The following is a 17860-nucleotide window of genomic DNA, read 5'->3' as shown; positions in this document are numbered from 1 at the left end:
CAGTGTAAATGCTGCACGACTCTACCTTTTTGTTAAAAAAATGCTGTGAGTTGTGTACTCGTTTTAATTTATTTGTAATGTTGTAATTTAATTGTTTTGACATTTGCTGACTTCTCATTTTAGGTTTGCCTTCTATCTGCACCATCCCCTTTCAATTAATTTGTTGGACAAATAAAGGGCTTTAGATTAGGATTATGACAACATATGAGTATTACTTTATATGACAAATCAACTACCGTAATTTGGACATGGTGGACTGCGCCTTTAGTTGTTGAATACTCACAATAATTCACTGCAAACCTGCTTCAAACTGGGCAGATACAACAATTAGCCTCTTTCCATAAAAATAAACTACATCAGTCAATAACGCTTTTTGTATGGAACTGTCCCTTTAATCCTCTTGTGTCAGTCGCAGTGTGCGCTTCCTCCGTCAGAGGGCGCATCCTCTCAGCTCTCAGTCCCAAAAATATTCCCTGAAACTCACATTCTCTGAGTGTGGAAGCCACTTTAACGAAAGTGTGGACACTATTCAACTTTTACCCTTGCACGGGATAATAAGCGCGCGCAAGCTCATTAAACCACCTGGGTGGACCCCGAGTGAGACTTCTAGAAGCTTTCAGTGCGGCTCGTGCCTGGAGTTGGGACCGCTAAACATCACCGTCCGAGAGGGGAAGCGAGGAGAGGGAGACGGGGAGAGAGGACACGAGCGGAAGGGAGGCGAAAATCACATACAAACCGAGCTGTACACAAGGGTGACGCTGTTTTGGGCGTGCAGAAAGGCGGCAAACAAAGTCACATTAACCGGATAAATGTAAACATTGATTCCCCCCCCCTGCGGTGCGTTGTTTGGACTGTATGGAACAAGGGTTATCCCTGCGCTGAGGAAAGACTCCTCTGTTTTCTTCATTGTTTGCTATGGAAATTACGGGAAGTTCATGTTTTTGGCTTCATTGGGAACGTTAAATGCAAATGCAGTAGGTAGGTAGGGGACTCCGGGCTTTCAGTTCGTCAACTACTTGCTTGTTCCCCCTACATTGTATAGTAGTAGGCTGTGCTGTTTGCTTCTATGAAATGTGAGCCCCTCGTGAAGTAGATACATGACAAACCGCTGTACCCAGCTGTTTCATTAGTACTAGGTACTGTAACCCTCCACACTCGCCTTTTTGGATTGGATATGCGAAGCAAACTTTTTAAGAATGAAGAGGAGAAAATTCCCATAGCACGTTTCTTTTATCTGGTCACATCCGCGGAACTGGATTATTATTTCCCCCAAGCCTTCATTTCCATGTTGTGGAGACAGGAGAGCTGACATGCGTCTGGAATGGGGATCTAGCGCGGTGACATACAGTTGCGAAATAGCCTGATTTATAGAGCTGTAGAGAGTGAATGATTAGGACACCCGGTGCAGGTAGGGGAGGCGAAAGTAGTGCCTGCTTGTTCGCCGTAAGTGACCGTTTTGAGCCCACTGTGAACCCGCTGGAGGACTCGGTTACTTTGAGTGGAGTCTCCGGAGCCGCTATGGAGGAGTGGAGACAATGCGGGCGGTGGTTGATAGACTGCAAGGTCCTGCCCCCCAACCACCGGGTCGTGTGGCCCTCGGCGGCCGTCTTCGACTTGGCACAGGCCCTGCGAGACGGGGTGCTGCTGTGCCAGATGTTGCACAACCTCTCCCCGGGATCAGTGGACCTGAAGGAGATCAATTTCAGACCCCAGATGTCACAGGTGAGTTGTCAAACCAACATGGGGATGGGGCTGTTTGATTTCACACCTCCAGGCTTTGTTTGGTGACTGTACGTACAAACAATCTTGTACATTGCTCATTCCCACCTTGGGATTGCTGACATGTTCCATGCATTGATTGGAGAGCTCAATGAGATTTTTAACAGCATTTTATGTTTGGATTTTCCACACGTTTGGTCCACAGATCGTAATCCTTTCCTGTCACAACAAGCCCCCTTATTGGCCCTAGCCCAGTCGAGAGCCTCAGAATATGTGTGATAACACAGCAGTGTAACAGAAGTTTGCTTTTTGAACACATGCAGGGCCTGATCAGGTTTGCACAGGTGAAGCTGCCATACCTGCACACAGGTGGTGGTTAGCTTCTGCCAAACCCACAGTTGACCATGTCTCTAGATCTATGTTTTGATGGGTTGTTGTTTCATGTTATAAGTCGATATGCTGTCTGTGGTTCAGCACATTTTGCATTGAATAACTAGGACAATGAAATGTGTCACTGAAATTGGTTTGTTGTTGCATTGCTTTGACAGCACATCACATTTAGATTATAAAGTGACACATGAATATAATCCAGCACTCGGAAATAATATAATACTCTGCTTTTACTTTTTGTGACCTTTTAAAAAAATATTAGTAACTCAATATAGAGCTGGAAACATAGATAAAAGTGTTTGTAATTCGTCAAATATTTTGTTTCCAGTCTTCTTTATTTGAAATTGAGTCATAGCAAAAGGGTGGCAGTGAAAAGGCAAAGTAAATGATTTGAGTCATTTGCAGAGACAGTCAAAGATGGATCTTGGTATATAGTATGGCTCAAACAAAACACAAGTGGACATGGTGGTACGATTAGAGGTTTGGATCGTATATGTCACTCGCCTCAGACTCCATGAACCTCCCTCTACGCTTGAGCTCATTCATATTTCCCAAAGCCGATATGAGGAAGTGTCGGGTGCCACTGGAAGTTTACATGACCACAGCATCAGTGAAAGTGTGCTGTGGCAAAGGTTCCTATTGACTTTAGTATTCACCCTGAAGTGTGCTCTGAAGCACCGCCGAGCCTGTATTACAGTATGATGAGGAGTCTGGGGTGTGTCAGATCAGGGATGCCTGCATACTGAATGATTTAGTTTTATTCTTATAGTCAAAACAGCGATCACACCACAGCAATTGCCCTCAGACGGCACGTGTGCCTGATAGTTCTTGGCACACCTTCCGTGACCTGTTTCTGTCATAATGTGTGAGTTGATCGTGTCTGTCTGACTGCTACTGGCTTGTGTAACTATAGCTTGCTTTTCCTTAACCTGTGAAGAAGTAAAACATGAACGAGTCAATCAGAATGAATCAAGAACAGCTTTGATAATCGCTTTTCAAACCACAACAGTAGAAAAAGGAAGTTATTCGTCATAGGCAAGTACAACACAATACATTTGGTATTTAGGGAAATGCAGTTCCGTGTCATTTCGACTAATTGTGACTTCTGGCTGATATTTCGCTCCGTAGTTAACCTTTACGAAGACATCAGGATCATGGTTGTAAATGGACAGGTTCAAGAATAATAGACATTTATTTCTGCCTTTCAATTCTGGGTTTCTTCTCTAAAAAAGGAGATTGCATGCTAATGAAGTCATGTTCCAAACAAAAGGTCAAACACACTCTTGTTTCTACTTTTTCAAATGCAAGTCTTCACGTTGTGGTTCGGCTTCCAGAACATGTGATGGGTATTTCTGTCCCTACTTTTGCAGACGTAATGCTTAAAGTATATTTCATAGATGAATCAGTGGTTGGTAAATGTTTCGGCGCCTGCCTCTAGTCCATCTTCCTCTCTTTGCCTGGTTAACATCATCAGCTCCAGGGGCTGCTGACTTCCACGATTACAAGGCGAGAGAGAGGTCTGGATGGCACACTTTGATCCGCCCACTAATCCCATGCTCCCCGGTCCCACTGTGCGGATACGCAGCTCGAGTGGAAGGGGGTGTCCTCGGTGACAAATTGGGTTAAACAAAATCCTGGCAGCAGAACAGCAGTGTGTGATTTATGATAGGAGAAAGGTCAGCGCGTGTGCGCCTTAACATCCAGAGTCAGTGGCTTAACCGAATGGAGACTCTGAAGCGCATTAGACTTACTTTTTTGAAGACATTTGAAAAAAAATAGGGATGCAGTTTTTAGGAGAAGCAGGGAACAACATCCTTACCTATGCAATATGGCTTGTCAGCTGAGAAGTGGCTCCTATTCGTCCGCATTATTGGAAGTGATCTCCCACCCCTTGGGGAAATCTGTAGCTAGACTACCAATAAAGGGTCCTAAAGTTCTTAGGGACCCCTCTCACCTAGCTAACAACTGCTTTAAGTTCCTCCCTTCTTAAATTAAGCCCAGACAATTCCAGATTCTAGAAACCCACACTTCCTGAGGCTGCTTGACTTTCTAAATATACAGTCTTAGCTCCACAGGCCACTCTGCAGGTTACACAGCTATGCTCTAGAGCAGACGTTTTTAATACTTTTTATCTACTGGGCTCGTTTGATGTTTCTGCTAATTTCTCTACAGGTGCTTGTGTTTTATCTCATGAGTTGGGTTTTATTTTACCCATTTGTTTTATCCTTTTATGATTATGTGTTGGGTATGGATATTACCGGTCTCTTTGTTATGCTGTGTAATGAGTTTATGAGTGGCTTACAAATGGTGTCTTTTTCTCTCTGTGTTTAGTGAGCTCACGTACACTCACTCATAACAAATGGAACAATAAAAACAAAAGAGACCTGCAACTAATAATTATACAGAGCTGGCAATGTTTTTCCTTTGGTACATATGTTACGAGTTGAATGCATGCACTTTCAAATACAAAGTACCTATGTCTTGTCAACATCATCCTTTCTGTTGATGATACTAATGAAAAATGACTGACTTGTGTGGCTGTTCGTGCAGAGCCTGCCTCTCACCCCCTAGCAACAGACTCTGTGTATCCAACTTAGGGAATATAAAATGCTATCTTTTGTAAATGAATCGACATGTTTTCTTTTTGTATCAAAGTTATAGCATGTTGTGTTAGTTTGCCTTGCCATTACGTGCCCTTTGTCTTGAATAAGCCTCGTCGGTAAACACTAAGTCGTGGTATCCTTACATGCATTGGACTCTGAGAGTAGCTGTTGATGTAGGATATACTGCTGGTGTGTGACCTGCATCAGAATGGGCCTTTTGGTGTTGACAAACATTCAGTCCAAACGGATGTGCTTCTACTTAAATCTTCTGAACCACTAATGCTATTCATCTGCTGCTGTTAGCAGAGTTTAATCCCAATTTAAACATGGCTGGCATTGATCCCAGTTTGTCCTCCAGTGCATTACATTGCGCTATGGAGCATCCTGCACAGCTCAGAGGGAAGTGGCATAGCAACACTGAGGTCACACTGCATTGTCACTGCACTGTTTTGGATGAAAGGGTTCATTAGATGGCATCTGCACGGTCAATACCACTGCGATTGTGTTGCCAAATGTTGTGTGTACATGCAACACAAAACTTTTTTGGCAATACGATTGTATGATTTGACATTTTGGGATTGATGTTTTCACATTGGCAAGTAGTTTGAGATGGTAAAGGAGTTGTTTGATTTGTCATAGCTGTACCTGGCCAGCATAGTGGTCCTGGTCCTGGTCCAATGAGGTCCTGGGTTCAAACACAGATAAGGGGGCTTTAAATGTTGATTTAGTTCTGATGTCCACATGGTTTTAGTGCCAAGTTATTAACAGCAAAATAACTAACTACAGTTGAGATTAAATGATAAAACGTACACCACGTACAATGGGAAAATGTCCATTTCTTCTCAGTTGTTCTTATATTTCACTCGAACCTTTTGCTTTGTTTCAGACAGTTCGTAGGACAGAACAAGTCATTTAAATCTGTAATCTCTTGAGTAGGATTCCAGTTAACTGGCATTGTTAGTCAAGTAAATGTTTGCCCTAGAGGGATTCTTTAGCTGCTCAGGTTTCCTCCTGCGGTTGAAAGGTATGCAGGTTAGCTGAAATAGCCCTGAATTGCTCATATGTGCGAATGTGAGTGTTTGTCTCGGGCCTCTAGGGCATGCTGGGATAGATCCAACCCCGGGTGTCGTGTTCAACAGATGGATTTAAAAGATAGCACCTGTAACTGAGAATAGAAAAGATCAGAATTCAAACAAATTCATTACCTCTTCAACAGATGCAATTAAGAAGTCAAACGTGATTAGCGGCGCCCACTTGAGCGCAGCTGACAGGTGACTCCGTGAAGTCTGCTTGACTTGCAGGTGTGAAATTGTGTTTAATAGGGACATAGAAATGAGGAAGGACGCTGCAAAATCAGCACTCAGCCGAACCTCCCCTGAATAAACAACGGATGAAAATGTGCATTCAAGTGGCTGAAAGGGGAGATGTCCTTTTTATTAAATAGTTTTTAAATAGTTTTTTATTGTTTTTATTGTTTTTGTTGTTTTTGTTTCACCCTTTTTAATTTTGTAGCACTTTGAGTTTTGTTTACGCAAATGAAAAGTGCGCTTATAAATAAAATATATTATTATTGTTATTGTTATGCATCCACAGTTCATTGTGATATTCATGGAGTAAATGATAAACCACTGAACTGTAAATACAGGCAGACATTTGAAGTAACTGTAGTGTTGCACAATGGTAGGAAACATTCTAGGAAACAAATGGTAACAGATAATATGTCGGGGTTAGTTAACATCCAAACTAAGCATGCTACATTTAAAGGACAAGCAGATTTGCTCATGCACCTGAAGCAAACTAAACATTGCCCACCAGAGGAGAAACAAGTATAAACATATGCATATGTGGTTTTTGTGTGTGTGTTTTGACAATGGTGAGAAGTAGTTTTCTGCGAGTTCACATGTATCTGCTTTATTGTAACAATGGGAGGAGGCGAAGTACCTCTCTGCTAAGAAGCTGTCAAGCCGACCTTCATTTAGGAGGTCAAATAAATCCCTGTCTGTGTATTTAAAGAGGCTTGTATTTGTACCTCCAAGGCTGTGAACGGATCCTTAATGAGCAGCGGTGCTTTCGAGCTCAAAGTGTACACATCCAGAATCCGACGCCTCGGGCTGCGTCTGAGAGACGACTGGGCTGAGCTCTCTGAAGCCCTTTGTGTGTTCTGCTGTGTTTTCTTCCTTTTTGGTGAGGTGGTTGCAAATGCCTTTGGGATGACTCAGGCAGATATGTGTGTGTGCGAGTGCTGTGCCTTTGTGTGTGTTTGTAAGTGTGAGATGTTGCAGTACTGCTCAGACTGTTGCGTCCTGAGCCCAGAGGTCTCCTGGAGCTTCTCAGAGCTCCACAGGACTCCAGGTCTCACACAGCCTGCCGCTCCCACTCACAGTCATTGAGCTTCTTCTTTTGTCCGGCTCCCACCTGGAATATTGGCTGCTGCTGGTAAGCTTCACCAGCTCATATACATTTGATCGTGTTTTATTCTGCTATTCCTACTTGGACAATGGCTATAGGTAGCTGCACACCAGGGCCAGTTCAGGGCTTTGATTTACTAAGCTTTATTCCACCCTTGCGAGTGTCATGTCACACACACACAATAAACCTCACATCCGGCTTATTTTAGTCACTGTTTAGTCCAGAAACTAAAAGGTAGTTTTGAGCAGAAAACAATTATTGCATTTATCTGTATTAACATCATAATAAAACAATCATCTCTGTGGTGTGTACAGTAAGACATAACTGTTTGAACAACTGTTATTTTATTACTAATGACGTTTTGTGGCCCATAGGCATTGCATTGAGTGTTGCATCGTTGGCTAACTTGTTTTGCCTGCTTGATACTGGGCAGGTAGACGACAGTAGGTTTACCACGGCTTGTTTGTAGAAAACCTGTTTCTGCTTGGAAACGGGTTTTGAGACAGGAAAGACTCGACTGCTCAACCTATGGTTGTAGGTAAAGGTCTCCATTAAAGCAGATTTAAAATGGTCTTGATACAAATAATGGACAGTAATCGACAGAAAGACACGTTGTGTTGTCTCTGGATTTACTCAAGGAGTGTTTATATTCACTTATTTCTCATTCAGTCGACTGCCAGTATATCACTTTATAAATTCTGCATTAAGACCGCCGCTTGAATCACAGTATGTTACTGTCTCTTTATCAACGTCTAATTATAGTATACTCACAGTTCTCTGAGGGTCATGCTCATAACCAAAGGCAGCAACTTACAGACATGTACACTTTGAAAGTTTTAAGCCATGACCTGAATCTTTTACTGTTCATCACATGTGGAATATTTGGTATAAAACCAGATCATAAGCTGCATAGAAACCTGTGGTGGTTTGAGTGCTGACGGAGGAGAAAACAGACCCCCTTTACTCCATGACTCATACATCATTTAAATGATATATTATTCATCTAATTCATTTTTATGTTTTAATGTGTTCATTCATATATATTTAAGGAGCCAAAGGCTGTTCGACATAATAATAACGATAAAATAATAATAGTAATAGTTTAATTATAGCACATCATTCTCAATGGAAGCATTACCCAGACCCGTAGGAATATTTCCAGGCTCAACCCCGCATCCTTCTATTGTGCCTCTGAACAATGACGTCCTGGTTTAAATGGCTCTGCAGTGTTTGAACTGAGATCAGGAAGAGTGTACGAACCAGAAAAACGACATGGTAGATGCCAGCCCTCCTACTATCCTGAAATCTCTTTGTGGGGAGAGGGCGGAGGACTACTGTAGACAAACACCCACCCTGGCCTCCCTCAGGGGTAATTTAATCTCAGCGCTTGGTCTAGCGCTGACCCCCTGACCTCGAGCACACGCCGGATGCAGGTAATCCGGCTAATGGAGCTCGTTAGGGACACGTCCCGGGTCGCACAGCTGGGGCGCTCCCACCGGAAGCTAATGGGATTGACAAGGAGGGAATGGGTCTAGATTAAGGTGGGTTTCTAACCGTTTGAGTGAGCCTACCCTACTCCCAAAGTCACAACACATCATTTCAACTCTCACTTTTGATGTTGGCTCGCGTTTTGACATTTCCAAAACCGACCCAAAAAACACGTGTCATTTCTTGAGGGGATGGAAAAAGCCATTGTCGTAAACTGCCAGTGTCACGGGAAGAAATGTGCCTTTCACACAGACTTGTGTTCAGTTGGCTCTACTGTACTTGACTCAAAACTGAAGACGCGTTTCAATAAACAGTATAGTTTGTTTAGTACATTAACTCTGTATTAACTTCCCTTTCATGAATGAGTTACCAAACGAATTTAGAAGAACATCTTTGAATAAAAGTTAAGATTAACACCCAATATCGAAATCAAACTTGACCCTGCTGTGCTAACTTGAATTTGTATGTGTATGTTTGATCAGAAAACTAAATCTGGGGTTTGTTGACAAAGTGTGTGGCCATATGACCCTGTTTTGCTAGTGCTGTTGCACCATCTGTAGTTGACCACTATTGAACCTTGTTAGCAAAGCCAATCCACAGATTGCCACAGGAAAGAATATTGTAACAATCAGTATGTGAACGGATGATATTCCCCTATATCACAGGGGATATGTCAGAGGGCAGGGCAATGTATTGATCCGTAGGGATCATACTTATTTTCATGCTGAGGTAAGGTTGCATGGATGAGTTAGGAGCAGAATTCCCGCAGTGGTATCCTGTTCAAGGTCACCTCATTAGGGCGGATGTGGATGTTCTGCAACAGCAGGGAGGTTGAACTTTGTGAATTTGAAGGACAGTCTTGGCGTCCACTTGGCCTAAAAATAAATACTCCTACAGTGAAGGGGTTAGATGCTTCTGTCCAGCTGCCTCTGTTTAAGTTATGGCATTTTCTTGTACGCTGAATAAGAATCTATCTTCCCAGAATACAGTTAATCTGTGGGGACATGCCAACACTCATCCATATTTCACTCACTTTCATGTTCCCTTGCATTCTCCCCTGAAGACACAAAGAGAGATGCGGGGAAAGATTCAAAGAGAGGAATCCCTGCAGGGCCAAATCAATAACAGATTTGAAAAGAATACATATAAAAAGAGGTATGTTGGTCCAGTGAAATACCTTTGCAAATATTTGGTATCCTTAGCCCACAGAACAGAAGTAAGAGCATTGGGAATCTTTCTCGAGAGCATACCAAGACGACTTACAGGTCGAACAAGAATCAAGGTAGCGAGCCAATAAGGCAGTATTCATGGAGCCCATGTGTCAGATCTATAATCAGAACACTTAAAGACCCTTAATGTCTTAAAAACCAAACGCATTGTTAAAACGGCTTAGTTGTGTTGAAAGCTTTGTTTTTGCCTCTGTGGAGCTTGCTTTCACACTGTAGTGGTTGTATGACATTCAGCATCAGAAAATATTTAGCGTGCACAAAGGTTTAAATACATTTGTTTACTCTTCCAATAATTTTCCAAATAATGAAAAAGGCACATTTAAAGGAATGATGTTAGTGCTTCCTGACAAACTCTTACTCTCCCCTTCTACAGTCTCCCATGTATGCATTGCAATAGTCTAATGTTGCTATTTGCGGTGTGAACATCTGACTCTTTTAAAAGAGTTTAACACATTTGAAAATACAGCACCATTACTCACTAGGAGTACATCATGACATTTGAGGAACTGGAACCATTATTGTATTCTATTTCTGTTGTAGCAAATGGCCAGAAATATTTGCAAAGACAAACAAAGCCATTAAGCCACTTAAGTAAAAATCGTATTTGTCCAATAAACATGAAGAGATGAGTGCTTGCATAAAAGCCTTTTCCAAACAAGGAGATCAGGACTGCACCGTGGACCAAAGTTCAAAAGAATTAAGCGTAGCCTTCTTTCTTCCTTGTTCCTGGTTCCTGGTTATTATATCAAGGAACAAGGAAATGTGGCTCGAGCAAAAGCACCTCCGGAGTTAATTGATATTATGTTGGACTTTATTCTCCATTTCTGTTTATGTCCTTACTCCATCACATGTAGCTGTTAATATGTAATGAAGCGGTAGTTAACATCTCATCCCCACCAGCCCATCAAGCTAATAAATACATATAGTTATCATTTAATAGATACAAAGGGGAAAACACACTTGATTATGTTATGACTTTTATTTCTATTTCCAGTCAACGCATGTTATGTTATTATTGATTTGAAAGATACATTAAGATTAATTAGTGAGATAACATCTCCACATCTGCAAAAGGCTTATGGCTGTGAGGCGGTGAAGGCATACAGCTTGCAGAGAATTCAAAGCACATAAATAGGAAAACAGTTAAGTACTTGCTGTATAATTCAGCAGTTGAATGAATCTCATATAGTTGAGGTCGATATTCATTAAGTGCAAATGAATGTTCACACATACAATGCTGTAATGCGGTTAGTGCTGGGATAACGAAACAAGAAGTGAATCAAAAGAAGCCTCTTTTACTACTTCCCTCTCTCCACGCGTAGTAATACAATTTCCCTTACGTATTGAAAACATTGTGAATAACCCAGTATTGAAATAAATAAAAAAAAGTCAATAATTAAACAAAGAAATGTAAATGCAGATTCAAGCATTGATAATAAATCAGTAAATCCAATAAATGATTTAATATTCATTGAATAATAATGATTAAATGCCAAGTAATTTAGTTCCTACAGCTTAACTGGTGACTTTTGATCTTTTTGGTGGGGTTTTAAAGCCCCACCCCTAGATTGGTGGACAGCTTAACTCTTTCCTCCCATGACATAACAGTCCAAATGGTCCGCATCCAAATGCAAGCAGTGAGCACTCGGCTGCACAGACCCCACTTTGAATGTGGCTCACGTTAACTGTGAAGTTTCCATTCAGGCGGTAGTTCTGCCACAGAACAATCAAGGTTTGAGTTGTGAAATCACCACTTCCTGTAGCTTAGGGGAAGTTGCCATGTATTAAAGGGACCCTATTATGCTCATTTTCAGGTTCATCTTTTTTTCTGTGCCTCTACTCTTACATGTGTCCATGCTTTAATGTTCAAAACGTTCTTTATTTTTCTCATACTGCCTCTTTTCACCCTCTGTCTGAAACCAGAGTCTGCTTTGATTCGTTAGCTGGCCGGCTCCGATAGGTCAACCACTTAGAAATGTCTCAGCCCTTAATATGTCATGTACAATGTGTTGGAGAGCTAGCCAATAGAAGCGCGAGTGTTACAAAGTGATGTTACTATATTAAGTAAACAAAGGACTACAACGGAGGCATTTCAGGCAGGGGGGGGTGTCAGAGTCTTGCACGGGTCTGATTTTCAAGACCCGCTCCCACCCCGCACCCGCGACCTGCAATACCGAACCCGCCCCGCCACCCGCACATATTGCCAATTAGTTCCGCAAACCGACCCGTCGGCACAAGACCCGCAAACCGACCCGAACCCGCATATCCTATGAGCAGTGAAAACATGCAATTATTAACACACGTAGCGTATTTGGCTCAAAAAGCGTGGGATGTTGGTTATTTTCTCCATCTAGGATGACACCAAAAGCCAGGCGTTGGATTTCGCTTTTGAGGAAGAGTTATTGACAATGCTGTATTCTCCGAGCTTCGCCTTCACCTCAGCCACTTCGAAGGTGGCGCGCTCAGCAGCAGATTGATGCGGGGCGCGGTCACGCAGGGGAGAGGTCTGAGGATTTAAACATTAAATTAAATTATTATTATTTTAATATATTTATTATGCAACACCCGCGACCCGACCACATCTTCTTTGTTTGACATAGAACCGAACCCGGAAATAAATGTTTGAAAAAATACCACATGCGAATCACTTTTTTTGCGGGTCACCCGTCGGGTTCCAGACTCTGGGGGGGATATTTTATATCGTCTCATATATCATTATCATATTTAAGAACTCTAAAATGTCTATATTGACAACAATTAACCTATAAACAGGATTATAATTCCGTACAAGTTGCAACATGTTTCTTGCCAGCATGTGATGGTAAGAAATACATTTGGGACCAGGCGAAATGGAATGAACGTCTCACTCCTAAATAGCTTGCAAATGAGGAGATTTGTATAATTAAACATCTAATTACAGCTGTGGCAGATAAAGTGTTTCTTAAAGCACATTGCAATTCATCATATTGTTAAGTATCTTTTTCATTTGGTATTCTACAGTGGCTGGAAAGTGACTCAGCTGTTTCTGTGCTGAAAACCAGGGCCATGCAGTTTATCATGTGTATTTAAATATCACTCCCCCACCTAAAGCCTGTGGAACATTAATCTGATGCTTTCCTCCTTCTTCTCCCATCATTCCTCAGGGAACGCTGTTAGTGGGAAATGCGAGCACAGAGTTTTTGAGGGGAACTCCGAGTTGACCTACTGTTTCCAAACCAAAGGGACAATTGAAGTGATGTCAGCTAATACAGCAAAGAGCATTTTACTTTAAAGAGTGACGAGTGTTCTGTTTTTTTAGTGTTAGGAGTTAGGGTAGTGTAAAAACCATCCAGGGCTCATTCTGTTGGCATCCTTGTCTCATAATTGCCTTACCTAACTATTCTCGGGGACGACGACACATAACACATTGAGGAAAGTGATCCGCCATGACAACATGCTGCCAGTTCTGCCATCCCACTAGAGATGGACAATGGGATCACGGTGCCTTATGGACGCCGTCTGATTTCTAAAGAGGCTCCATCTGCGTAGCGGTTGTTGGGGGTGATTAGCATGGCCATGCAGTGGAATGGCGCCTGAACCTTTCTGGAGCCAGCCATGCTCTGCTGGGCGCCATTGCGCCACAGAGAGATGGGAAAGCAGGGGCCACGGTCCCATGTAGCGGCGAGCCAGATGGCTGAAGCTCTCCCCTGCAGTTCCTCTCAAACCAAACCACTGAAGAGCTTTTTATTTTCAAGCTTTTTAGTTGTTTTGGACCTTCTCATTCGTAATGAGCAGTCCGTTTACCTTCCCATTTCCTTGACTAGCATCTATCTTCATCCACGACTTTCAGTAATGACACTTTGGTGGTTACACGGTGCGCTGTTGTCAGAACATCGCTGTTGCCGGGAGTCTAATTTGAGTTGTTGTGGCGGAGGACTGATTGTGGCTGCTTCCTGCGGTACATATCAGATTAGGATCTGAATTGCACGCCGGGGAGAGACGCAGTAGCTTCCTCCCCCATGGACACCTCCAACCCCAGCCGCACACGCACACACACGCACACGCACACGCACACACACACTCTAATACATTAGCAGCCTCTTTCTGGGGGAAAGATAAACAGCTTTATATTTTCTCTATCTCTTTGCCAAAGGAAACGGATAACATAGGCCCTTATGACGCACTAAGTCTAAGCTAAGTATAGGGGCAGTGTGTATATGATGCACTAGCCATGGATTTTTAAGGCCGTTGCCACAAAATTGTCACAGGAAGCGCCGATATCCAATTACCGACGCGTATTGATCCATCACATAATTGGCTGTGGCATAGGAGGGGCTCAGAGGTAGGGTTGCAACGTTAAACTCAGTCCCATACAAGGCCAGTGCTTATTGATCTTCTCCACGGCTCAGGCTCTTGTTAACCATGCAAACAAAGTGGAGCAGTGTGTCGGGGGTTGTAAGGGCGGAAGAGATCATTTCCTCATCCTCCACCTTTCGGTCGGGGTGCGCTGATCTGTGATTTGTAATTTAAACCCTCCCCAGTTGTAGTCTTGGTGTTCTGTTATAATATTAGACACTGTATTCAAACCAAATGTGTTCATATTAGTATTATCTTCAAATGTATTACAATAATTCAGTTTTAAAATAAATACAATTACAGGCTGTGCAGAATTGATCAGAGAGTTGATCATTTCTTCAATGAGATCTTTTCACACATGCACTTCAAACCTGACATTATCTAGACATTACGCACACAATTGTTTATAAGAATGTAAATAATTCAGGCTGAACATCAAACAAATGTTATCCTGTCAGCTCCCTAGTCCTCAAATGGTCCGATTGAACCCATGTGAGAAAACAGCCACTCACTGTCTGGGGCATTGAATGCTAGCAACTGTACTTGTCGATGACATTTCCTTGCAACCTGTACAAAACTAAAAGGAAAAAAGGGTGAAAAAAAGAGGTTTAATTTACACGAAAACAGCAATGAAAATGTCTGACTGGACGGATTACGAGATTCAGGAATTGTTTGTCTGATGTGCTGCATCATGCCGTACTGCCTGCTTGCTCTACGCAGGCGCCACCCTTCGATTAAACTAATTGGAGTACATCTAGTAAGATAAAGTGTACCTGGCATGGTCAGTCTATTGCGGTGTGCTACACATGTAAAAGGCAAACCTGAGTCTCCATACATCACAAGGAGTTTATCTCAGCAAACGGCTTTTGTCTGATCAGTAATTGAGAAAGTATTCATCACATAATGACCAAATAATGTAATAAAAGCCAGTATAATTCTGATCCCACAAGCTGGTGCTTCAATTTTTCATCTGACAGTTAACTTCAATAATGCATCTTCATAATCGAGCAGTTTTCTGTTGAACTAATCAAATAATCTTCCCGGCTAATGAACTGTAAAGTATGACCGTCAGCATGTGAATTCAATTCTCTTGTTGATTATCTAATCGAGGTTCCCACACATGAAATGAATCACTGACTGATATTAACTTGGAAAATCTCATATCATCACATTGAAAGGTTTTACTTGGTAACACCACCAGCCCCAGTATCTTTCTCAAGGACACTTTTCTATGGCAGAGTGTTGTCAGCAGGAAGTAGACTCCACTTTACAGTTGAAGGTCAGACTCTTTAACCGCTGAACTATCCTGATACAGAGAAAACAGAAGCACCTTGTCAGTCTTTAACAGACCTTCATTTGTATTCTGCAGCTTGCAAACCCAAGATTTCCCCCCCGTTAATGCATCTGAAAGAAAAAGAAACGGCCCTCGAGCATACTGATGGAATTGTAATTGTCACTGTTAACAAAAGCCAGGAAAACCTACTTTAAGCTTTTATCCACTTCAGAAGTTATCCGGTTTAATTTTCATGGCACTTTTAAAACAAAACCTTTCTAGTGGACAGGAAAGATGAGACTGAACAGCTTTGGGGAGGTAAAGTAAAAAAAAAAAAAAGCCTACGGGAAACAGACAAAAGACATGTGTTGTATGACTCTGAAACAAGTTGCAACACTGAATCAAATTCCTTCAGAACTGTATACGTGTAGTGGCGTTTATATTTAGTCTACTGTCTACAGCACCCTGTGAGGGCCTGCTATCTTTCATCTGGCAGTGAGTGTGTCACTGCGTCTCCTCTTTGTCACCGATTTGTACTGGACCTATTTGAACTTTCGAACATACACTTGGTTTGATCACTTTATTGAACCAATTGGAGACAAATTGGTACCAATTTGATGTACATAATTTAGCTAGCAGTTTCTTTTGCATAGTGGAAGCTAGAGTAGGCATGAGATTATAAAATAGATGTATGTAATGTGTCCCTTTCATTTGAAATTGCAGTTGTGTCAGCATCTGTCAGCACACTCACCACTTCAGACATGATTCATCTGGTGAGGAAAGGAATGTGTTTGTTGTCCCTCAGACAAAATGGACTATCGCCACAGTTTTCTGTAACGCAGTTGTCCCGTTCGTCTGTGATTGATGATATTTCTTAACCAATTTCTCATAAGTGCCATCCAGAGGAAGGCAGGTGAGCTTCCTCAATCCCCATCTAAAAAAGCAAGTGAAAAAAAGGTAAACCTGCCACCAGTTTGGTGTTAGCATAATGAAAGCACCGGAGCGTGAACGCACGAGAGCTAAACAATTTAGAATTAATGACTGAAGCTCCTGGGGGGAAAGAACAGACAGACGGTGGAGTTACAGAGAATCTGATCGAGGGGAAGCTTTTAGTAGCTTTCTGCTGTGAAATTGAGCATGTCCCTCACACTGACATACACCACTCATCTGGTTTTCCACATTAGAAGACAAAGATTGGCTTTAACTACACAAGACTGTGACAACACAAGGACTTACTGACGCCGTGTTGGTGCCTTGGTCATCACACCTGTACACATACAAGTAGAACGAGGCTGTTCATACTTTCTTCACCCTATAATATGAGGCAAAAGGCCTGTTATTTTTCATTTTGAAAATGGACTTTCATCAGGTTGTTAGGTTAGAGTCAATAATTAATACATGTATTGATACACTGTCTTCCTTCTCACCTTTGAAATCTTCCATTTAGCATACCAAGCCAACTTTAATGACACTCTCAGATAAAGCAAGTCATTAATACACATTGAGTTCCTTCTTAACCTTTGGCAGTGTTATATTGAAATGGCGATCAAAGGGCACCAGAGGTCGCGTTAACCGAATATTTTCCGTCTATGACCGTTTTTTTTTTTTTAACAATGACGGAAAAATCTGAAAGCAGTCCATCATTTTGACAGATTAGAACAAACTCAGAACAGCGCCAAAGCTTCCCTGCAGATGATATCGTTTCCAAACCCAACTTTGCCGTACAAATTGCAAAGTGCTTTACGCTGCGGCGCGGCTTAGCGCTAACAGTTCTCGAGCGTCACCCCACCCCCCCCCCCTTTATTTTAATCAATTTCCTAATTTCAGTTAGTTTCACAGTCTATCCATGATGTGTTCCTGCATTAGGTCATATGTGGATTGGATTGGAGAAATCGTTTGGGTAAAATGTCCACCTCAAGTCCTAGTAGAATCCGCAACCTGTTAATGGTTAAGCATTCATGTCGATCCTTTCCTGGTTGATTTCCATTATTTTGAAACTTGTGTAATAATTAACACATAATAGGACATTGGAACCGGACACCATCTGCCTATGAACCTCTGCCATTATCATAGATGATAACATACGTCTTCCATGGTCTTACTCGGTTGAGTCTTATGACAGTTATGTTGTATTGCTTTCTTCTGGATTGTCCCATCTTTCCTACCTTGCCATGGCATAAGTGAATAGACTCATGACCTTAATGTTCTTTAATTTAGTGCGTTTGAAATAGTGAAAACAACTAGCAATGCCAGGAAGTAACCTTGTTATTTTCCTGGGAACTACTGTATGTGTGAAAGTTAGGCGTTGCTTGGACAACTACAAGATAGAATAAAACCGAAACAAACTTGATTAGCAGTGACAAGTTGATAAATCTCTCGGTCTGTATAGTTTCCTCTTTCTACTTTCTGAGGAT

General features: G+C 42.0%; 1 protein-coding gene across 9 annotated transcripts in view; it reads left to right on the top strand.

Moving 5' to 3' along the window:
• The first annotated feature begins 446 nt into the window (after positions 1-446).
• vav2 (vav 2 guanine nucleotide exchange factor) overlaps positions 447-17860 on the top strand; it is a 211067-nt gene continuing 193653 nt past the window's right edge. For 7 of the 9 annotated variants that reach the window (XM_034095484.2, XM_034095489.2, XM_034095486.2 and 4 more), the window contains exon 1: positions 447-1722. In XM_034095484.2, the coding sequence (XP_033951375.1) occupies positions 1387-1722 (336 nt within the window). In that variant the 5' untranslated portion in view covers positions 447-1386. The remainder of the gene's footprint in view (positions 1723-17860) is intronic. The other 2 variants (XM_071204962.1, XM_071204961.1) reach the window with 1 other exon arrangement.

Source organism: Pseudochaenichthys georgianus, chromosome 12, assembly GCF_902827115.2.
Source record: "Pseudochaenichthys georgianus chromosome 12, fPseGeo1.2, whole genome shotgun sequence".
Taxonomy (NCBI): domain Eukaryota; kingdom Metazoa; phylum Chordata; class Actinopteri; order Perciformes; family Channichthyidae; genus Pseudochaenichthys; species Pseudochaenichthys georgianus.
Note: the sequence above shows the minus strand (reverse complement) of the source record. Positions and strands in the feature narration are given on the sequence as shown.